At 41.0% G+C, this 23,480-nt stretch overlaps 2 protein-coding genes across 3 annotated transcripts in view; one reads left to right on the plus strand and one right to left on the minus strand.

Annotated features, from left to right (window-relative positions):
• The first annotated feature begins 9 nt into the window (after positions 1–9).
• Positions 10–14,736, plus strand: sin3b (SIN3 transcription regulator family member B). The gene is made up of 19 exons (XM_046391671.1): positions 10–136; positions 1,310–1,416; positions 1,698–1,851; positions 3,350–3,715; positions 4,938–5,093; positions 5,573–5,701; positions 5,876–5,965; positions 6,154–6,272; positions 6,590–6,803; positions 6,914–7,030; positions 7,169–7,407; positions 7,941–8,124; positions 8,971–9,835; positions 10,993–11,162; positions 11,258–11,431; positions 12,390–12,482; positions 12,614–12,708; positions 13,068–13,266; positions 13,424–14,736. Exons 1-19 carry the CDS (start codon positions 26–28, stop codon positions 13,658–13,660), a joined length of 3,819 nt encoding a protein of 1,272 aa, XP_046247627.1. The 5' UTR covers positions 10–25; the 3' UTR covers positions 13,661–14,736.
• A 1,751-nt stretch (positions 14,737–16,487) lies between these two features.
• xpr1a (xenotropic and polytropic retrovirus receptor 1a) overlaps positions 16,488–23,480 on the minus strand; it is a 65,807-nt gene continuing 58,814 nt past the window's right edge. For both annotated transcript variants that reach the window (XM_046390626.1, XM_046390627.1), the window contains 4 exons: positions 21,752–21,918; positions 21,518–21,657; positions 21,130–21,354; positions 16,488–20,549 (listed from right to left, as the gene is read on the minus strand). In XM_046390626.1, coding sequence (XP_046246582.1) covers positions 20,492–20,549; positions 21,130–21,354; positions 21,518–21,657; positions 21,752–21,918 — 590 coding nt within the window. In that variant the 3' untranslated portion in view covers positions 16,488–20,491. The remainder of the gene's footprint in view (positions 20,550–21,129; positions 21,355–21,517; positions 21,658–21,751; positions 21,919–23,480) is intronic.

Here is a 23,480-nt window from a genome sequence, read left to right on the forward strand (position 1 = left end):
TCTCAAGCCTCCTGTCGCCGGGATAATGGCGAAGATTCAGGCACACAGCACCGCGAAGCAAATAAACCAAATTCAAGACAAGCCTTACGTTATACCACAAAAGCAAGTGCAGCAGCAGCACTTCCAGAAGCTGAAGGTAAGAAGACAACGGACACGACAAGGGAAAAGTCCCTCAGAGTCAGAACCATTTTGTTCGTCGGATCATTGCATTGCATTTGAGGCTTTTCTCTTTCTCCCCTAACGTCGAGAGTAGTGAAAGGATCGGATGGCTAACGTCAGTTAGCTCGCTGGCCTATTAAAAGTAATTCATTGCTAAACAGCCGAACATTGACATTTGAGGTTAGACGTGGAAGCAGCATTTCATTAATGAATGTCTGAGTGACAGTCGAGCGACACACTTAGAGGTAGTTTCTTATTTACGATGACAATAACAGCGACTGTGAGCAAACGTTAACTCAAACAGTGGGAAGTTCCTCCTTGCTCGTTTTTTCAGCCACCCTGAACAAAGTGGAGGACGTCAGCCAGGCTAGCCAAGAACGGCTATTTCAGTTGATTAGCAGCTTCATTACACATTTCTTTGTTATCGCAGTGTTGGAGTATTTTCAAGCTGTTTTTGCCAACACGACATCGTTGGCTAGGGACCAGCTGTGACTAAACGTATTGTATAAATTTGTATGTGGGTAGGTGTTGTAAGTGTTCGTGGAGTTATTATCGTCAGTTGACTGGCTAACGTTAGCCAGAACAAGCCACTTTAGATGTGGACTGCTTTGTGTGAACATATATTATCGTAAACGTACCTAGCTTGGATGTTCGGAATAAAGAAAGCCGAGGTCCAGTTAACATAAGCTGTTTGGTGTATTCGCTCTTCATTTATTTATTTATTTATTTAGCGGATACTTGTACAGCTTGTACAGCTAACTAGTGCATTTGTTAATACAGCACTTCAGTTGACAATGAACCCAGCAAATATTACCGATTTATATGATTTAACGTCCAAAAATGTCCATATATACTGAGGAAATTCTGCAATACAAATATTTTCGGTGTGTAAATGACACCGCTTGAAATTTGATCGTAACGATAGTACTTAGGAGACACAATGTAGCATTTATATATAGACGAGCTACTGACTTGTTAAATATGTTCAAGTTGTTTTGAGAACAAGGTTTACGTCTGCAAGATCCCTCTTCACCAACAGCACAACAGGATGTTTGCTAAAAGCTTTTTTTCACATGTTCAGGGGAGAATGATGTGTTTTTGTGCTGCTGCATTGATGATTTCTGCTTTTTTCCCCCCCCTCTCTGCTTAGGTTGAAGATGCCTTGTCGTATCTGGACCAAGTCAAAATTCGTTTTGCAAATGATCCTGGCATATACAACAAGTTTCTCGACATCATGAAGGAGTTCAAGTCACAGAGGTATTTATGCATAAAGCTATCATTTAGTAATGTTTAATGAAACTATTCTTAGTGCAGAATTGTGAAGCTGAATGGTGCCACTTGAGTGTGGACTTTGATTGTGTTACAAAACCTAACACCCAGAGCTCAACATACAGATCCTACTCCAATTACCCCATTTATGTTTTCTTTTTGATTAGTAATTGATTGTCATTATACAGAATATGAGAGAGGAAGCTTATCTTCATTTGCCTGCATCATTCACTACACTAATATTTCTGTCTGCCCTTTTTCTTGAATAGCATCGACACACCAGGGGTGATAAACCGCGTCTCACAACTCTTCCATGGACACCCAGACCTAGTCTTGGGCTTCAATGCCTTCCTACCCCCAGGTTATCGGATAGAGGTCCCCAAGAATGGGGTGGCTTTCCTTCAGTCTCCATTCTCCACACAGGTGAGACGCTGTCCTCACAAATGAAGTTGATAAATTCTCAAAACAAGTGCTTTATTTATCTTCAGTCCTATAAAAGTTTAAGCATGTGCTATATTTTTAAGTCTAGATGACATTTACATTCTTAGGAGGAAACTGATTTCATTTGGGTGCTCTGCTTCAGAAAATGCTCCAGTGCATGTCAGTTGATTTAGTTTTTAATAAAATTCACAGGTGAATGAGGTCATCATTTCTTCTCCTTTTTCAACCACTGGAGAGTCACTTTCCCTTTCTAGTTCATCTATGAAATTCTGGTTTAAGATCCCAGATATGCCATGCTTAATTCCTTCATACTCAGGTACCTGTTTATTAGGTTATTTTAGCTAGACTAATGACAATAAAGATGATTCAACATCTGTTTAACATAGTTTCAAAAGATAGGATTCATTTCAGGACTGTTGTATTAGGCTAGCTATTCTGAAGAAACTGGCAGCTAAATGTAAGTAATGTGTCTAGAAAACGCATTAAAATGGGTTGGTATTTCTTTAAGATCATTTGAATTTTATATAAAAGAGATACAGTATCACAAGTATATACATATACAAGTTCATGTTATTGTAGTGCACTGTGATTCAAAACTGATCCACTTGTTTCGCTTCAGTGCACATTCAGTTTTATTTTAGTTCAAATTTTGTATGATTTGATGTCTTATTCATTTACTAGTTTCAGTTTTAGCTGATAGAAACCAGTTGCAGGTTTATCATTTTCCCATGCAGTAATTCCCAATACAGAGTGTTACTTGAAATTTGCATTAAAACTGTGTGTTTTTTATGGCCATGTTGATTTTTAGAATCAGTGAATCTGGCTCGGACGTATGTTTTTGTATCAAAGAACTCTAGCTTCTGTGTTGATTTTTTTCCATTTCACACAGAAGTAATTAAAATTCCATTTTGGGCTTGAACATTTCACTGAAGTGTCACAAATCTTCATTAATATAGACGCAATTTACCGGCATGCGTAATGTTTACAAATGCTGTGGAAAAATGTTTATTGTAACTTGAAACTTCTTAATTGCAAAGTTAAGAGAAATGTCTGTCTGAATTCACCACCTGTTTACTATATAGCTCATTATAAATACTATCGGCTTTTTCATTTAAGTATCTGAAAACAGCAGTGTCCCTGAAAGTACATTGCTTTCTACTGGCTGTTCTACAATGCAACGCTCCAAATTTTATACACATAAAATCATGACGACTTTAATATGAGTGGTGGTGTACAATTTTAGGAGAGATGCAAGCTCCTGTCAGTGATGAAATCATGGTGAATTATGAGTGTCAGAAATCGCTCTACTCCTTACTTATTATGCAGTGTTTTATAAGGAGTAGTGAATGAGGGGGCAGAGTTCTCTCTAAGGAGACTTTTGTTAAGTACAAACATTGCTTGCCTCCAAAATTTCTACCAGCAACTTAATGCAGCTCTAACCATTCAGCTCACCTTTTCTTGCTGTCTTTCATGTGTTAAGGTATCCCCAGGCCAGCATGGGAAGAGCCTCAGCACCTCTGCAGTGACCACGACCTCAGGTAGTGCCTCTACCACCCAAACTGAAACTGGACCTGCCCAGACCACTGAAATCAAGGCGACTTCATTAGAGCCCCCATCTTCCTCAGCCCCAGCAGGACCTCCAGAGCCTCCCAGCAGGCTTTCTCTTCCACTAACCAACAGAGAAAGCCAGAATCAGGCAACCACTTCTTCTGTATCCCCACCTGCCTCAGAGACGAGCCCCGTTGAGTTTGATAGTGCCATCAGCTACGTAAACAAGATCAAAAACCGTTTCTTGGACCACCCAGAGATCTACAGAGCCTTCCTAGAGATTCTTCACACGTATCAGGTAGGGATGTTCCTAAATTGATAATTTCCCTGACTTTTAAATGGGAACTTTAACTTGGACAATTTTCTTAAAGTAAGAAAACACTAAGTGAAAATTGAACTTGACTAATCTGTGGCCAAAAAACGTTGCCTACACTATCAGAGCCAATTAAAAATGTTGATCTCATTCTTTAGTAATAACCTACATGCAACAGTTAACCCATGTTAACATTTAGTAACAGATGCTTGTTTTTTTTTTTTTATAAAGTGACATTTGACTATGAACGCATGACATTTCAGTGTAAATGATGTCAGTATGTAATTTAAATATGTACCGTAGTGGCTAAGCCTCAATGTAAAGCCACTGAGGGGCTGCATAGAGAAGGCAGTAACTGCTGTACTCCCCATTGCACCGCTTAGCAGTGTGTTGTGAAATGAGAGTCCCACTTCTACTTCTTGTTTTTTGACTTACATGTTCTTCAACATGTTACATGCAAGAATCAATAAGCATAGTTCATAAATCTCCAGGCAGACAAACATTTCACCAGTACAGCAACACAGAGTTCACCCTGCATTAGGCTCCAAAAACAGTTTGTGCTCCTCTGTCCAGCAACACCTGATCTGAGTGAAAGTTCCTACCTATATTGTTGGTGACACAAAACACAAAGGTGACACCTACTGGACCAATGTGGTGTCCCACATACATTAACACTAGAAAAGGCTCCTACATATACATTAACAGAATAGTAAGTAGTTTAATAACCTACTAGTATCTGGTGGCGACAAGGGTAGCAACGTTTAAATGACCGGCTCAGTCATTCTGTGCATCCCTAGTATCAGGTACTGCAGAGATAAAATGTGTTGTTTTTAAATAGCTTTGATTTTTTTAAAAAATATAACCGGCAGAGAAGGGTTTTTCAGTTACTGAGTTGTAGCTTTTCTTGCATTCTTTCTTTCGCCACAAAAATGTGACTGTTCTTTCCAGTGAGAAGTCCTTTCTGAAGGACTTTAAGATATTTTCCAGTTTAACAAGTAAATAAAGGCAATTGACAGTTGAAGTGTTATTGTCAAATTTCAGCAGCGCTCTGTTCCTCATAGGCCAGTGTTGGTGTTTGTGTCTCCTGCACCAAGACTAGTGACCATTTCTAACCAGGCCAAGTAATTTCAACTTTGCTTTGCTTTCTTAAAATTAAGATTGATTCCTCACCTCTGATCATCATTTTTCCCAAACCCCACCCCTCCAGAAGGAACAATTGGAGGTGAAGGAGAGTCGAGGCAGCCGAGGCAGCAGTGGGATGACTGAAGATGAGGTGTTTTCTAAAGTTGCCAGTCTTTTCAAGGGGCAAGAAGACCTGCTAGCTGAGTTTGGACAGTTTTTACCTGATGCCAAGAGATCACTGGTCAGTAAAGACAGAGATACAAACTTTATACAAACAAGATAATTGATAATGACATTTTATTTCCATGCTGCTGCTCGGAAATGTTATTCTGATTTATTAATAGTCAGTGTATTTTCTTTCACATTCTTTGAATACAGTCAAGTGCAAGTCCAAATTGAGCTGAAATGATTCATTGGATTAATCAATTATTCGAACATTAATTGGCAACTATTATAATAATCGATTTATTACATTTTGCTCATGTTCCAAAGCAGGAATCTAACTTTTTTACTTTTCAAATGTGAATATTTGCTGTATTTCTCTTAACTCTTGAATGAACGTAGATTAAAAGCTCTTTGGCTTTTGGTCTGTTGGTTGCACAAACCAAGCTATTTTAATATGTCAGCTTGGGTCTTTTGGAAATTGAAATGAGCATTTTTCAGTCTTTTCTGACGCTTTGTAACGGTTATCTGTTTCTGCATGTTTTGTTTTTTTTACAGTTTACAGGGAGCTCACTGACAGGGGCCAAGGAGACTCTGAAAAGGCCTGAGGAAGAGGACACGATAACCAAGCAGAGCAAAAAGAGGCCCAGGCCCATCCTACTGCAGCACATGTCCCCGCTGCTCAAGGTAAATTCTCGATTTAGAAGAACTGCCTCAGGCAGTGCACCAATATATGTATACATGTCCTTGATCTCTAAAACAAGTCTTTGCATCGTTCCTGAAGTGACACTTGTAAAGCTCTAGCTCCATTTGAAAAGGCCATAGATCATTAAACATTTATATTTTTTAATTTTTTTGTAGAAAAAAATGAAGTATTCCTGTACCAAAGATCAGTCATTTGCTTCAGTTGGTAAACATGGAGTCTTAAGAGAATTCTCCTTCTTTGATAAGGTGAGGCATCATTTTCTATAGCTGTAAGGTAGGATTTCCTTCTTCCTTGGTTCATGTTGTTTATTTGACCCACTCTTACACTACAATACTTCTTTCTCTCTTCTTTTCTCTATTGCATCATTTTTAATATCTTTTTTATTTTTATTTTTTTTAACGTCTGATTTCACTGTCGACCCTCACATCATTAGGTTCGTCGCCTGTTTAAAAGCCAGGAAGTGTATGAGAATTTCCTACGCTGCATCGCCTTGTTTAACCAGGAAGTAGTTTCGGGAGCGGAGCTGCTACAGTTAGTCACTCCTTTCCTGGGGTGAGTGGGTGGAAAGATACTTGAACCAAATAAGTGTGTGAAAGATGTAAAGGTGTAGACTGTAATGGCTGGTCTTGTAGAAGAGATGCTCTGACATTAATGCAAGAAAAGACAATAACTGTTTTAAAATGTTGACCTTTTACAAAAGGCTTTCCGAACAATTGAAGACTTTTTAAAGGTATATGCAAATGATATTGATATGGCCATTATGTATGGTATATAATGCAGATTCTTATTATGTTCTCATAGGCAGGATTATTCTGATGGGTAACTTATTATGTTATCTGTCATTCCTGATTTCATCCATCTCCTTCCAGGAAATTTCCCGAACTGTACACACAGTTCAAGTCATTTCTGGGAGACAAAGAGCTCTCTCATGCTGTGTCAGGGCTGTCGGATCGCTACATGGAGGGGGGAGGGGGCAGGGAGGTGGATTATGCCTCCTGCAAACGCCTGGGGTCCAGCTACAGAGCACTGCCCAAGACCTACCAGCAGCCTAAATGCAGCGGACGTACTGCCCTGTGCAAAGAGGTACGCCCACTTCCACTACCCTAAAGAGTTCATCGCTTGAAGATGGCCTCTGAAGGTTTCTGAAGGAGCCCTGATGATTAACTGCTTTAGTTTTGTGTCTGTGTGTGTAGGTGCTGAACGACACTTGGGTGTCATTCCCGTCTTGGTCAGAGGACTCCACCTTTGTCAGCTCGAAGAAGACTCCTTACGAGGAGCAGCTTCATCGCTGCGAGGATGAAAGATTTGAGGTACATTAGCCATACTCTGTGTATATTTTTATCTCCTTGTTTCTCTGCTCTTGTAAAGATAAGGAGCTTTAACACAGAAATCACTTGGCGCTGGACTGTAGTTGATGGCTGACAAAGTTTGTTATTCTCCCCTTATAGTTGGATGTCGTTCTGGAGACAAACCTGGCCACCATCAGGGTGCTAGAGAGCGTCCAGAAGAAGCTCTCCCGTCTCTCACCCGAGGACCAGGACCGATTCAGATTAGACGACTGCCTGGGCGGCACCTCTGAAGTCATCCAACGCCGTGCTGTGTACCGTATCTATGGTGACAAAGCCCCTGAGATCATTGAGGGACTGAAGAGGAGCCCCGCTACCGCTGTGCCTGTGGTGCTCAAGAGGTCAGGACTTTTTCATTTAATGGAAAAAACGTAATTGCCTAAATGTATCACTTTTACAATCAGTTAAATGTACGAATAGAATGCACTGACTTTCTTGTATATAAGTGTTGTGAACATAGAAAGAAGAATGTCGCTTTCGGTTGTGCACGCAGTCACACATGTAATTAAACTTAGATTACCAATAGTGAAGTTAACTGTGACAGTATGATTAAAAATATTGATTTGCTTACAGTGCGAGTATCAGCAGACAGTGATCTTTGTATGTCCACAAAGGGAAACATACCAGCAACAGCTGTGCTTTAAAGAAAGTGTTTATGTATTCAGCATACTGTATGTAGGGATTTGGAAATGTGAGTTTTTGCGAGTGAATTTTGAAAAACCGACACGTCTGTTCCCACAGTTCCTTATAAAGCATCACAGTCAAACTGCCAAGCAGTCAACTTTGCTGACAGCCATGTAACTTCATAACATATGTGTATACTAATGGTGTGTTTTGTGCAGCATCTATATTTAAGGTGTGGCTTCCTCTACAGGTTGAAAGCCAAGGAGGAGGAGTGGAGAGAGGCCCAGCAGGGTTTCAATAAGATATGGAGGGAGCAGTATGAGAAGGCTTACCTGAAGTCCCTCGACCACCAAGGAGTCAACTTCAAACAGAATGACATGAAGGCCCTGCGGTCAAAGAGTCTTCTCAATGAGATTGAGAGTGTCTATGATGAGGTAGAAACTTTCTTTCTGTCTGCCATCCTAAAAGATAATAGAGTGGAGTGTATACATTTCTATACAATCTTTAGGCTAGGTTGTAGACCGATTGTGGCTTGCACACAAAAACACAAAATGAAATTATTCATTGTGTTTTAAAGTGTTAATAAGCAAATCAACATCTGTTTATCTGTTAAAAATACATTCACACTTCAGAAATTTTCAAACAAAACAAAATGAAAATGTTTCAGAGAAATGAACTCATGGTGTGTGTGATGATTGTGTGAGTTGTTAATTTTTAGAAAGTTGGTCTTTCCTCTTTTTTTTCTGGCTGTCTTGTGTAGCTTAGCCCAGCAGTCTATACTTGATTTTGATGAAACGACTATTGGCAAATTTGCCGTGAAATTGTAGATGTTAAAACTTCCCATGACCTCTAGGGCTTCTCATCTGTGATGACTTCAGCATTGAGCATTCAGCTTATTCTTGACCCCAGCTGACTTAACAATCTCAACTCAAGAAGAATCCAATAGAATCATAGAAAATTGATTCTACAGTTTGTTAGACTCTGATGATGAGGATTTCCGATGGCAAAAACCTCCAGAATAAGCAAGCAAGCAAATTGACCCACGATGATTTTGCTTCGTCATTTACTTGCATATTGTTTTTCTTTTCATCAGTTGTGTGGTGCTCATGTTAGAAGAACAGCTGGTAGCTGTGAGCCAACGTCTTGTTTTCTCTCCCTTAAAGTTTATATAGGAAGATTCATTACTCTGATCAATGAAACCTATTAGAAAGATTTATGATCTGTCAGTGTGCGTTTCTGTTCTAATCTGTTTCTAATCTATGTTTTTCTTTGTACCTCAGCGCCAGGAGCAGAGCACAGAAGAAGGTGGAGTTGGCCAGCAGAGCCGCAACGGCTCTGGTTCAGCCTCATCCAGCGAGCCTCACATGGTGTTTACATATGAGGACAAACAGATCCTGGAGGACGCTGCCTCTCTCATCATCTACCATGTCAAACGTCAGCCCACCATCCACAAAGACGACAAGGACCACATCAAGCGCATCATCCAGCATTTTGTCCCTGACCTGTTCTTCTCCCGCCGCGGCGAGCTCAGTGATACTGAAGAATGGACAGACGAGGAAGCTGAGCCCGAGGAGGGGGCTGAGAGAGGTGGAGTGGCAGCAGCATCAACAGCCGCAGGCGGAGGAAATGGGAGTTCTAATAATGCATCAGGAGCAGCAGCAGCCGCAGGTAATCAGTCTCAAGCCCAGCCTGCCCAACCACAGGTCCAGGCCCAACCCCAGCAGCAGCTCAATGGCGAGTCCAGGCGGAGGCGCTGCAGCCCATCCCAACCCGCAGACACGGAGGCCTCCACCACCTCCAGTAGCATGAGCCAGCCTGCAGGGACTGCCTCGTCCACCCCTGGATCTACACCTATGGAGACAGGCTCAGGTGTGGCTGGGGAGAAGGTGGACCTGCGCGATCCTGAAGCAGAACACCAGAAGGACCTGGACGGTGTCTACAACCTTTTCTTCGTCAACAACAACTGGTATTTCTTCCTGCGGCTGCACCAAACGCTGTGTTCGCGGCTCCTGAGGGTTTACCGACAGGCAGAACGTCAGCTGCTGGAGCACCGAGCTGAGCAGAGCAGGGAGAGGCTGCTGATGGCCGAGGGAAGGAGAGAAAAAGCGTGTGACCTCGCCATGGAGCTCCGCCTCAAACAGCCCAGTAAGTTTAGCTACTGGTTGGCTCTGCAAATCCCAACATGGTCTCATTCAAATATTAAATTTGAGTTGCTTCAAGCAGTTACCACATCTGACTCAACATGGATAAATTAATCTCTGTGTAGGAGGTTGTGTTTTGTTTTTAGATTCTTGAGCTATGCACAAGAGCTCTAATATGTGTATTACCTCACCAGGGAGATGAGTTAATTAGGTTTCATTAATTAGCACTGAATCAGAAAGTTGATTTAAGTCAAGCTGTTTCTGATGCCAGGATTCAGTGTTTGGTTCGTCATATGGCATGATGAAAGGAAAGGCTTGTTTGAAAAATAATATAAACATAATGCTATTATTCTGTTCTATTATTATATATCTCAGCCTTGCCAGCATTTGCATTGACATGGTGTTGAAGAAAAACTAAAACTAAGTAACAGATAATACTGATTAATGGGATTTGCACTCAGTAGAGCTGAGCTGGGGTTTTATTAAGTGGAGCACAGTGTCTGTTTTTGAAGTCCTGAAGTGATTTGCAATATTAGATTCAAGGCATTTTTAAATTGTTTTCATATGCTGGGTAAAAGCCTGATCCATTTTGATGCTTTCCTTTATTGTAACTCGCCGAGTTCCAGGTAAACCAGCTGTTTGTTGTCAGTTAGGATATTTTCTAATCTGAATAAACTGAATCACATAGTAGGGTTGCCAATTATCTTTTCTGCTGAGTTAAGATGGATGTCATTAAATGTCCTGTTCAGTCTGAACAGCAGTCCAGCGCCCCCAGAATTACATTTCCTGTAAGACCAAGGAAAAGCAGTGAATTTACACATCTGAGAACCTCAGAACCATCCACTGTTTGGTATTTTTGCTTAAAAAAATGGACAAATAGTCCGTTTTTAAAAATAGCAGCTAATCCACTAATCGCTGCAGCTCTGTCACAGAGCACCACAAAAACATATCAGGCATATGATATCCACATTAACCTTTGTTTTGCTTTCGGTTGAAAGCTGCTTTTGAACATCAGCATTTTATTCACGTTAGAGAAGAAGACAGGGAGTCCCAAATCCTGCCCAGGCCTCCGTGACACAACAGATCCACAGTGACTCTCACCTCTGCACAGATGACTGAATTCCAGTATAACAACCTGCTGTTGTTCCTCTGCTTCCACAGGTGAGGTGGAGTTAGAGGAGTACTACCCAGCCTTCCTTGATATGGTACGCAGTCTGCTGGATGGCAACCTGGACTCTGCTCAGTATGAAGACACACTGAGAGAGATGTTCACCATCCACGCCTACATAGGCTTTACCATCGACAAGGTCATCCACAACATAATTCGGCAGGTGAGCAAACTTTGAGGACTTGCGTCAGACTCTGAGGACATGTGCAACATTTAACTCTGATCTAATTTTCTGATCTGCACTTTCTTTGGCTTCAGCTGCAGCACCTTGTGAGCGACGAGGTGTGTCTGCAGGTGGTCGATCTCTACCTGGCTGAGAGGAAGAGGGGGGCAGCTGGGGGAAACCTGTCCTCGCAGTGTGTTAGAGCAGCTTGGGAGACCAGCTACCAGTGGAAAGCAGAGAGAGTTATGGCTGAGGAGAACTGCTTCAAGGTGAGCACAAAGACCTGGTGAATGTGCCTGTGCTGGATTACATATTTATGAAACTACACTGCATAGACAAAAGTGTTGGGTCACCTGACCATTACACCAACAGCGACTTTAAAGACATCACATTCTAAATACATAGCTTTGCAGCTATAACGGCGTCCACTCTTCTGTAAAGGCTTTCCAAAAGAATTTGCAGTGTTTCTCTGGGAATTTTTACCCATTCATGCAGTAGAGCATTTGTGAGGTCAGGCATTGGACGAACAGGCCTGGCTCACAGTCCCTCTTCCAGTTCATCCCAAAGGTGTTCACTGGCGTTGAGGTCAGGGCTCTGTGTGGGCCAGTCAAGTTCTTCCACACCAAACTCATCCAACCATGTCTTTATGGACTTTGCTTTGTGCACTGGGGCTCAGTCATGCTGGAACAGAAAAGGGTCTTCGTCAAACTGTTGCCACAAAGTTGGAAGCATAGGCTTGTCCAAAATGTCTTGGTATGCTGAAGCATTAAGATTTTCCTTCACTGGAAGTAAGAGGCTGAAGCAAAGGTTTTGTCTATGTTGTGTATTTTCTGTTAACATTCTCCATTTTTGCTACAGCTGAAATATAATATTTACACTTAACACTCAATGCATCATAAATAGTATTTATTATGGACTGTGATGGGATATAATCAGAGAGCTGCTTGACTAAAAGTTAATCATTTTTTTTCAGAACTAATTCTCTTAATTTAATGTTACGGTTACAGTCAGTTATAGTTTGACACTCCTGTGTTATGATTAAGACTTAGTTTGGACATTGCAGTAGCATGACAAGATGAACACAGCCTCTCTAAATTAAATTGGTTGAACTCTCAGCATGTCTAATCTCTGTTGTTTGAAGCCCTAACTCATTTGACTCTGTTTTTTATTCAGCTGTAGTGATGTGGTTTACTTAATGTTTCTTACATTCTCATTCTGTGCCACCAGGTGATGTTTATCCAAAACAAGGGTCATGTGACGATGACCATTGAGCTGCTGGACACTGAGGAGGCCCAGGCTGATGACCCGTTAGATGTACAGGTAAACAAGCATTTATAAATCTAAATGTTAGTTTTTCACACAGACGCTGTGAAGTAAACAATAAGATGGCTGAAACATTTCTTATGAAATAAAGGATCAGTTATCAGTGTCTTCACCGTCTTCTCCCACAGTGCCTGTCGAGCTACATGGAGCAGTTTGTAGGAACAGAGTCCAGTCTGTGTTCTCAAGCAGAGGGTTACTTCTTCAAACCCGTGTTTCTGCCCAGGTAAAACCCTTTGACATTATGATTTCTGAACATTCACTTTTTTTTAATGAGAGAGATGATGTTTTTTTTTAAATCTTCCGGCCACCCGTCGTGTATAAAAAGTACAGTCAGATCAGTTTGTGCCCGCTCTGTCCATGCACTTGCAACATATCTCTTTGGGCTTTTTGATTGTTTTTCAAATATTTTGTCCACAGTAAAGGACGTGGTCTGTTTTAAAATGAATGTTTGTAATATTCACTTTGTCGTGAAATTGAAACGTGTTAATACCAAATCAGTTGAGGCAGAGTGTCTCCCACAGGTCTGTTAAAACAAGTCTATCGTGAAGGTTTGATAAATGTGTTAAATGTCTCTTTTTGTAGGAATCTGCGTCGTTTCCGCCGTTGGCAGGTGCGGCAGGTGGAGGCGATGCGCTGCAGGAGAGAGTGGCACCGCCAGCTGGGTGTGGAGAACGCCGGCAGTCTAGACTGCCGATTTAAACTGAACACTCACAAGATGGTGTTTGTCATGAACTCTGAGGATTACATGTACCGCAGAGGAGCGCTGGTCAAAGCCAGGAAGGTAGGTCATTAGTTTCCTGTTGTGTGTTGTTAAGAGTCTCACATGCGATGTGGAGAATCTGGGTGACGACGTGTGTCAGGATAATCAAAGCTTTCCTTTTCTGCTTGTTAAATCTTGTTTGGGTGAAGCTCTGACAGTTTTTCGTCTCCCCGTGCAGTCACAGCACAGAGTGGCAGCGAGCCAGCACGAACGTTTTGACAAGTGGCACCAGGGCTGGCTGGCCAATCACGTCACGTCCCCGGCTGAACGCTCTGTGCAGAACTGGCTGATGGGCGAAGAAGAAGAGGACATGATCCCCTGCAAGACGACCTGCCTGTCGACCGAGGTGAAAGGGCGAACGGTGAACAGATATCAAGTTCATTACAGCAGTAGCAAAGCCCCAGCCTCACCATAGAGGCCCACACAGAGAAGGACATTCAGCACACACACGCAGGTAAATGCATGGACATACAGGACATTCATACGCTAAACACAGACATAAACAGCTGCAGGCCCATTTCTCCACCTTCCTCCACACCGTGTTCACTCATTCACTTCCACTCATGGCTGAAGAAACTGGCAAAAACACAGTGCAGACTCTGTTTACACCAGTGAACAGTGAGTCAGTGAATGAGTGCACAGTAAGTGACGATGTGGAGAAAAAAAGGACCAACACGGACAGTGAAGTAATCAATGAGAGAACTCGGCCCTGATTGATGGGACGAGTTGGACACGACGGCACAAGTGGAGCATCATCATCTTCATTTTGGCCTCTCTGGTGGCACTAAAAGCTGATAAGACTGATGGATAGACGGTTGATCAGGTGAGAAATTATGAGATCATGGAATTCATTTCAGAAATGTGAATGTCTGTTTCTTTCTTTTTTTTTTTTCTTTTTTTTTTTAAAGTCAAGTGTAGTTTTTAGCTTCTAAAGCCAGAGAGCCTTCTGTTTGTTTGTTGGTTGGTTTATGCGTGTTTATATGGAGAGATAATGATAAAACGTGTGTATGTATGTGTATCCTGCTCTTCATTTTTGTCTGTTTGTAGGCCCAGTACAGGCTCTACAACTCTAGTAATTGCTTTATCACTGTAGGTGCATATGTACAACAGGAATCCTGTATTTTTATATATGCATCTACCTGAGTTGATAAATCCATCTTAAGATCACGTGGTTCTTTACAGTGTTTGCTGTCAGCCAACTCTTGATGTCTGCATTTCGTTTTTTTGTATTTTTTCCCTTTTTTTTGTGTTGTAGCTAAACAAGATATCACCAGGGCAACAAGGAGTCCTTCAAATTAATTGGTTTAATAAGGATGAAGCAGTCCAGTTACGTATCATATTCATGATACTAAATGTTTACTTTGTATTGTCCTTTTTTTTTTGCATACTGACATCGAAAATAAAAGCAAAATATCAGTGTTAAAATAGAATGTATAACATTTATCCTGTATCAGTTATCACAAAATAAACAACCTAGTTGTGACCTTCTTAGATGTTGACTGGCAGGTTGTTTGTTGGCTTGAGACAAGTTTAACGTGTAGAAGATTCACTGGATACAACTCGCTGCATTGATGCTGTGCTTGTTAACACAAAATCAGTCAGTGAAGTGGTTGTCGAGGTGAAACAACACATTTCTGACCATAACAAAAACTAAATTTGAGCTGAAACGATTAATCTTTGGGCAGAAAATGAATGTATTATTTGATGCGTTCACTTTTCAAGCAGCTCATTGAATATTAGGATTTGAGATAATAAACATTTTGTAGACAAATTAATAATTAATTAGTCATTAAAAGGGAATTCATTAATCAGATTAGCCAGTAATGAAAATTGGCACGATTTGCTTCCCTAAACTTGATGAGAAGCTGCGTAAGACCAGGAGTTATTGCAGGGCTTATGGGCTGGATTACACTTAACTTTACAAGTTCCAGTTTTCCTTGCATTTAGTGAAAACGGCAGCAGTTTTTGACACTAAAATCTGACTACAAAGTCCATTAGGAACTGGTCAGGAGCTCCACCTCAGAACAATTCACAGATTTTCAGATTTCAACTTTCTTTCCTTTTCCCTGAACTTCAAGGACTTCTCATCCAGTTCGGTTACATGTCAACGTTTAGATTAATTTATCTGCAGAGGGAGCTTATGAGATATAAGTGACAAACCCAGAACATCCCATAATTAACCTTGTGAGACTGTCTTGTTGACTGCTGATTCAAAGGTCAAGAATGGTCTTTCAAGCCCAACTGAAACACTTGTTTTTAATTTAAAAATGGAAAAAGGATTGTTTTGGTTTTATGCCGGATCATGGGGGTGATTTGTCACAAAGCTTACTGCGTTAACTTTGATTACGTGGGTGCTTGCTCTCTGCCAAGAAACAAGATTTTCGGGGTGATTCATTCATCCTTACTGGCACACAACATGTTGCTGTCAGACTCGGTTTATCCACCAGGAACTACACAAATAAATAAATAAATGCACCAAAATCCCTGATCACTTGCCAGTGTAGAAGAGTTATTTAGGCTTTTTTTTTTCTTTTTAAAAGGACAGAGTTGTCAAACCTAAATGCAGTGCCACTTTTCACCACCATGCCATATATCGACTTACCTCTGGAGACACAAATCTACCCCAAAGAGCACTGCAAAGAAACACAAAAGAAACAGCTACAAAAAATGATGAGCTAATGCAAGTGCAGTGCAGAGGAGCAAGCAGAAATAACCACAGAAAAATAACCCTGAGCTGGGCTAAGGAAAGGGCTCTGCATGTACTGATCAGCCACAGCCCTGAGGGCCACCGTGGGGCCTCCACAGATGCTAGTTCAGAGGGTTGGCACCTTGAGCTATTTGTCGTGGTCCTTGAGCTGATTCTGAACACTTTTCTTTTTTTTTTTCTTTTTTTTCTGTGTTGTGCTGTTGCCATGAAGGGTTGCACGCGGTCTGTTTCAGTGGATGGTTGTGTCAAAAACCGTCCACATAAGTGCCCTGGGCCCGAGGATTCCCAGCAGAACGTCGCAGTGTGAAGAGGTGATCAATGTTCTTCACCTGTCGGTGGATCTAATGCTGTGGCTGATGGTGTACATTCAGAGCCCTTAAAGATACTCACTCGCCAAGGCTTCTTGTCCACCCCGAAAGTCAGAGATGTCCACAAGACCTGAAACAAAAAAAACCCCTAAAAGAAACTGAAAGATTAGAATAAAACGGTTAAAGAAGAGAAGGAGGGAGAAAAAAAAAGAGTCCAGAGTCAGAGCGAGTTTTAAAAATAATCGTGGTTTATAAAACCCAGATATGACAGAATCACCAAAGTGTATACAGAAATACAAATACCATCAGGAAAAGCATCATAGAACAGTGTTATACACTCAACATGTACAAACTACTCTGTAAAAGGGGAGGGTGGTTCAGACTGTAAGACGTTTTTCTTTCTTTATGTCTCGTAAAATCACATTTAGCCACAATGTATTTATTCTATCATTATTATTATTATTTTTGTATTTTAACGAAGTAGAACATTCACCTACCAAACTACAGGTACTATCACGTTCAGCTAGATTAGAGAAAGGGTACGAACAACATCGAGAGAAGGAGGGATGGAGGGGAGGGATGCACACATATCAAGCACTTTTAACATCAGGGGGCATTTGGCAAGCAGTGAAAACAAAATCGTCTTCGATTTTCACCCATGAGAGAAATGGGATGTCAGGACTTATCACCGTCATCATCTCATCAAGCACAAACTGTACAAAGGAACCCTGTTTTTGTTTTTGTCAGCGGGTTACACATAGTGAACATCTGTAAACAGACACTGGTCATGAAAACATTTGTTTTTCACAGAGAAGCATCTCAAAAATGCTTCCAGCGAGCAAATTAAAGATCCCAGATCTGCTTGTGAGAAGAGATGCTCAGGCAGATCTGGGATCAGCTTAACAGTATCTTGTTAGTGTGTGTGTGTCTCCTCTGAACTGGGGCCTGTTTCTGTGCCCTATAGTATGTCAAAGTGCTTCTGTCAGCGGGGCCGTTTACAACAACAGATGTATCTTCACAATATTTTCATGCACATTCACAAATGTACAAACAGTATTACAGCTTCAGGACACAGAAATCTGGCCCCCACCCCTCCATGAACCCTGGACACAAACCCCCAGAGGCGACGGAGCCTTGAAACAAGAAGGAATCACTGACAAGATACAATCAATCACATTCTCCAGTTCTATGGACTTTTTTCTATTTTTATACAAACACATTTCAACAGATTTACACATGAAAAGGATTGCAGGATTGTGAGCAATCAAAAAAAAGAAAAGAAGAAGCTCCTCTTCACCTAAAAAATACTGCTTGTCTTGGAGCAAAAATGGCAACGTATGAAATCAATCATTGTCACAGTGGCCACAATGATTGCTAATATACACATCATGTCAAATAAATTAAGATCTATATACAATGTGGAACAAAAGCAGCATGCAGGCAAGACAACGGAGCCTTTTTACAAAACTGTTGTGCTCTCCGACATGAGAGAGAGAGAGAGAGAGAGAGAGAGAGGCAATGTGGGCTGTGTGTGTGTGTGTGTGTGTGTGTGTGTGTGTATGTGTGTCAGTCATGTATTACGCCTGTATACACTTATGGTACGTGCCCAGTGTATTTGAATGGATCAGGAAGCTACCCATCTTCTACATTTTAACAGGTACAACACATTGGTTCACGTCAGCCTCACTGCACACAGAAGCTTCTTGGTCTTTAAGCCGCTACGGGAAAAACAGAAGTTGAAGAAGCAGGACCGTCTGTAACATTTTTGTCTTGTAGCTCTCTGGACTTTGTCTTATGACTGAGTGGCGATGACCCGGCGAAGCCACAGGGATAAACAGCAGAGTAGTAGTAGAGAGTTGGAGGCGGGGGGAGTCGCACAGGAAGAGAAAGCGAAACTTCTGAAAGTGTGAAAGCTGAAACAGCAGCAGCTGCACACTTTGAACTTTTAACCAACGGCTGTTAAAAGTGTGAGCTGGTGGTCTGAAAGTAAGCCAAACATGCAAACAACGAGGTCAGATGTACGACGCATTTTTTCTGATCGTTAATTAACTCTCCTTATCTCAGATTAGTAGATTACATTACATACAACAAGTCACAGCAGTTGAGTCAAAAGTGCTAACATTGAACATAAGAGACAAACAACATCTATATGTTGATGGAAACGCCGAATGTGGACTAATTCAGGCACCAGGACTGAACAGGAGCAGTGAAACACGTCATAGCTGAGAAATGTTTACTGTTTAAGAGCCCTTAATGTGCTGTGTTGCAGTGTTGTCAGATATTTGACCACCACCAGCTAGCTCAGTTAGAGCCTCAAACCTGGCCTCAAAGGCAGACAAATTTTTACTTCATTTAATTAAGTGAACCCAAATCAATATGGCTGTTTCATTTGGTTATAGCTTAACTTAATGTTAGAGGAAATCACTCCAGCCAGTGAAATAAAAAGTAGCCTGACAAAACAAACAAACATCTGAGCTGAGCTTTTGTCAGGTGGTTCCAAATTGAACTAATAGATCTCATGTCTGGTGACTGTTCTTGTGTAATTACAACACTCACGGTGGTTCTCAAGCTTATTCCGTTTATGTGCCAGTTCGAAAGGCTGACAAAACTAGGAAAAGTTAGCAACAATATGAGCCACACTGAATATCTTTGAACATGGTTTGCATTTTTCCTTTTCTTTTAGACACAGACACATGGTAGACGAGGCTCTCCGACAGTAAACATGACAGCAAGATAAGACTTTTTTTGACGTTTTTGTGCTCAACACTGCTCCAAGCCCAAGTTTGAGAACCACTGGCTTGTACACTCTTTTGACTCAATAACAACGTGCATCATATCTTGTTGACGTAATTTACTCCTAATACTGAGATTTCCAACATGACTGAGCCTTCCTACAAAAACAGCCCAATAACATATGCAGTTTTGCAAAACGAGTTTCATGCAGGCTGGATAGACAGGGCAACTGCAGCACAGACACATTCATAAAAATAAAGCTTTGGTAGTTAATGCAAAGAACAGCAACACAAATGCGTGTACTGTAGCTAATCGGGCTCTTTCAGATGACGTGACACAATGAATCACAAGTCAGTTTAGCTCTAATTTAAGGTCGGGGTAAACTGAGGTCTAACTATGAGCTTATCAAAAATGTGGCACAACCAAGAAAAACATTCTAAACATTATAAAATACATCAACAATCATTGCGTGGATGCTCAAACTAGTCACACTAGTATAAACAACACATGTAGAAGTACGTAACAACTACAAGAGAGCAATAATGCACATCAAAATATATGAAATATATTACAAAGCAACTTCACAGACTAGAAATGTTTGAATCAAAACATCCCCTTTTTGTGTACAAGTAGGGTTTTTTTTTTTCATGTTTTGCGTATGAAATGCACTTTTCCTGCAAGTGCCTCCAGGTTTGTGATTGACGTTATTACAACCCAACAAAAAAAAATGGAAAGAAAAGAGGAAAGAAAGAAAGAAAAAGAACAAAAGATGGAGTATAAAAAGAATCAACAAGTTGAAACCAGTTGATTTGGTTTGATATGCTGTGATGTGTCTTGAGTCCTTCCTCAGGTTTCTATTGATTCATTTTTAGTCTTTTGATTGGCTTGTCTCCTCCCTGCTGATCCTAGTGCAGTTAAAAAGGAGTGTAAACAGTCGTCTGTAGCCTAATCTATGCAGAGTCTCCAAAACAAATCCAGAAAAAGTAAAGAGAAAGAAAATCTAAAGAGATAAAAAAAAATCTCAAAGTAAACTACACCTACTAAAGAAGTCCTTTTAAAAAAGCGGAGGATAATCCCAGGGCAGTGTGGTCAGTGTTTCCAGTTACGTGCAGAAGATTTGCCTTGGCGTCTGTCTGTCCATCTGTCTGTCTGTGTAGCTCTCTCCTCAACTGTAGCAATATTACACTGTGCTTGTGCTTCAGCAGATTTATATTTATGTGTTTCTGTATTACTGTGTGTGGTTTTTCTATACTTATAAAGACCAGATATACTCACACGGAAGTGAAGATGAGGTAAACTGTCCAAAGTGAAGGCAGCCTGAGGTCCTCACTGCTATAGGAGACTGAAAGTAAAGGTTAACTGTAGCTAACTATCAGGCAGAAAGGTTGAAACTGGGTGTCAGTGAACAAGGTCCTTGTAAGTATAGCATGAGTGTGTGTGTGTGAGAGAGTGTGTGTGAGTGTGTGCGTGTGTGTGTGTGGAACGTGCTAACGTGGACTCAGCTGAAAGCCTCGTCATCCGTGTCTTCAATCAGCACCTTTGTGTCCTTTTTCGACCTAGAAAAAAGAAAAAATTGACGTTATATGGCATATGTTAATGTTGTTACAATTCATTTGTAATTCATTTAATGCACTGAGTTACATCCTGAACCACGTCATACAACACTGTTGCCTTTTACTGTGATTTCATTTGGGTGTCTGGGATACATTATACTAACCCCAGGAGCCTCAGCACATGCAGCAAAAATATAATAAATATAATAAAAATTGTTCATATGATTTTATGTTGCTGTTTTCTAATAAGTCAGACACTGGATATCAGTCTCCATCTTGACTAATGAGGGTGGACAGTGAAAACATCATTCTGTGTGTGATTAAGGCTGTTATATTTACAAACATGTTTTAATTATATGATGGAAATTATTTTATTTGTATGAGAAAGTAATGTGTTGTTTTTGTCATGATGATGTCATTACAAATGCCAGAGTGAAATCTCTTCAAGGTATTTAGTTGTGTAATATTAAAACATTTTAGAGAGATTTTCTATCTACAGGATTTTTTTTTTTACCTCTTAAGTCTTTTAAATGAAACTTAAAATATTGAGTGCACAAGTCAGATGTCAAGTGTTATGTCTTACTGTGAGGAGGACAGCAGGGGGCGTCGGAGGGACAGGCTGTAGGACCTCTTCCAGGTCTTCTTGCCCGAGCGGTTCCGCACGCCGTCCTCCTGGTCCATCATCTGCTCCAGCAGCGTCTGGTCATCGGCATTGAGCGGCGCCACAGAGATATCCCTCACAGCACGAAACTCACCACAGTTGTTCAGGTGCTCGTTCTCCAGACGGAAGAAGTTCCATACAAAACGCCTGCAGAGAGAAGGAGAGAAGGATGAACCTGATGGCTGCTTGGATGATAGCACGTCCACAGAGACGTACCGCATCTACGTCATCTTAAATGATGCAGCTTATTTAATTTTTTTTTTTTATTATTTAATTGACCAAAGCAAGTTGTGATGTAACCGAGACCCACCTGAAGACCTCAAGGGGAGCCAGCATGGTGGCTATGATGTCTCCCACAGAGTGGATATTGGTCATTGTGGTGAGCGAGATTTGGATGGTCCAGGCAAAACGCAAGATCACATCTTCTAAAATGGCACAGTAGTAGTAAGCCTGGAAGCAAAGGAGACAGCATTAGAGAGTGTGTGTGTGTGTGTGTGTGTGTGTGTCTGTGCGTCCTGTGCTTGAGATTCCTTGCAGACTCTACCTTGTGCGGATAAACAATCTCTTCTCTGAGGAAGGTGTTTTCTCCAGCTCCGCGGTCAAACAGGCCCCAGTCCATACGTAGATCCCAGATCAGTGTGTACAGGGAGCTTATAGTGGAGAACACAATCAGCAGGTAGAAGAACATGTCTGCGTCTGTGTGTCCTTGCTCTGGAATAAACAAACAAACACACTTGATTTCAGATGACAGAATTCAAAGAATTTTCTTGAAACGAAAATGTTTTCAACCATTTAGCAAGAAAGGAATTCAGGACTCAAGTGACTCAGTGCAACTTTTACAGCAACACTCTGACCACTAGAGGGAGCCCTCCTTTCAGTCATGAATACACTAGCAATGATTAATAGCCGTCCTGTGGACAACTACTAAAGTTGAGAGTGTAATTTCCACTAACATCAAAACACTTTCCTCTAAATGAAAGATGACTAAGCATCAGATTACACAGCCTGTTCACTTGGTGAGCTGAAAGCAAGTCGCTGTGACATGAATTCTCTGCACTGAGTAATAAAACATACAATCTTTACTGGCATTGCATGTGGTTTCTGTACAAATATTACAGCTGTTATCTCCTGACAGAGGAGAAGATATTACTACAGTTACATACAGAAAGCGAAATAACATGCGCAGTGTAGCAGCCTGCAGCTCTTTGACCTGATAAATTCTCTGTGTTCAACAAACAGGCTCTTGCAGCATGAGAGTGTAGTCTTCTGAGGTAATGCTAATATTACCATTTGTATTCAACTGTAAACTGTACAGCCTGTAATACAGCACTGCAGGTGCTGTATGTGTACAAGAGCTTATCTCAATACTTTGTGTATCTTAACTGATGTAATAAGCAGAGGATTTTATATGGACTATATGACTATAATCTAATAATTCATGATTTAAACTCTATGAATACAGTAGAGGTTTCATTCGCTTTTGGTGTCCCTGTGTTGAGTATATTCAGAGTATTCAGTGCATGGTACAGCTGTCTTATTTGTTCTGTTTAAAGCTGCTTTGACTGTGATGTGTCTGCTCAAAGACTGTGAGTCAAATGCTTCAGTCAAGTTTTCAGACTATGTACAGGAAAAGAAAGTTGTCTCTGCCAGGTAATATTATGTCTGATCCGTCTCATATTTCATCTGAAGAATATCAGCCTTTGCCATCAAACAGAAGATTTAGAGCCCCACAGGACTGGCTGTGAAGACTGCATAACTCAGCCTGTCTTTCAAGCAGGTCTCAGTGTTCCTGTGTGGGCTAAGCACTGACTGTGATGCATTGTGGACACTTATTCATAATGTCTGGTCCAATATATGTTGTAGTATTGATTTTGGGGTTTGGTTAAATGTTACTTTCTGTTATTTACGTGAAACAGTATACGTCTTGGGATGCAAGACAAATTTCAGAGGAAGATTCTGACAATAAAGTGAAATCAAATCAAATGAAATCAAATGAAGACTAAGTACCTACATGTACCTACAGTATATGTCTACAGTGATAGACCGTGCTTAGAGCACACTGGCTGCAATGACACTGATTCTAATTTGTCAACCTGCCCACAGCTAATGTATTTAACAAGCTCTGGGTTCGTTTGCAGTGCTTTGATATTCTGTGTAATATCAGAGCTGTGCTCAGCAGCGTCGGTGTGTCTCTGCAGGATCTCTGTGGATGTGACTGTCTTGTTCCTCAGTGGGAGCTGATGTATAAATCAGCACCCGGTGGCCTTCGCACA

The sequence above is a fragment of the Scatophagus argus genome, chromosome 6 (assembly GCF_020382885.2).
Source record: "Scatophagus argus isolate fScaArg1 chromosome 6, fScaArg1.pri, whole genome shotgun sequence".
Classification (NCBI taxonomy): domain Eukaryota; kingdom Metazoa; phylum Chordata; class Actinopteri; family Scatophagidae; genus Scatophagus; species Scatophagus argus.

Coding starts and splice junctions, on each gene's coding strand:
- sin3b (XM_046391671.1), top strand. CDS start 26: ATGGCGAAGATTCAGGCACACAGCACCGCGAAGCAAATAAACCAAATT. Junction 137..1,309: donor AGCACTTCCAGAAGCTGAAG/GTAAGAAGACAA, acceptor CTCTCTGCTTAG/GTTGAAGATGCCTTGTCGTA. Junction 13,267..13,423: donor CGCTGGTCAAAGCCAGGAAG/GTAGGTCATTAG, acceptor CTCCCCGTGCAG/TCACAGCACAGAGTGGCAGC.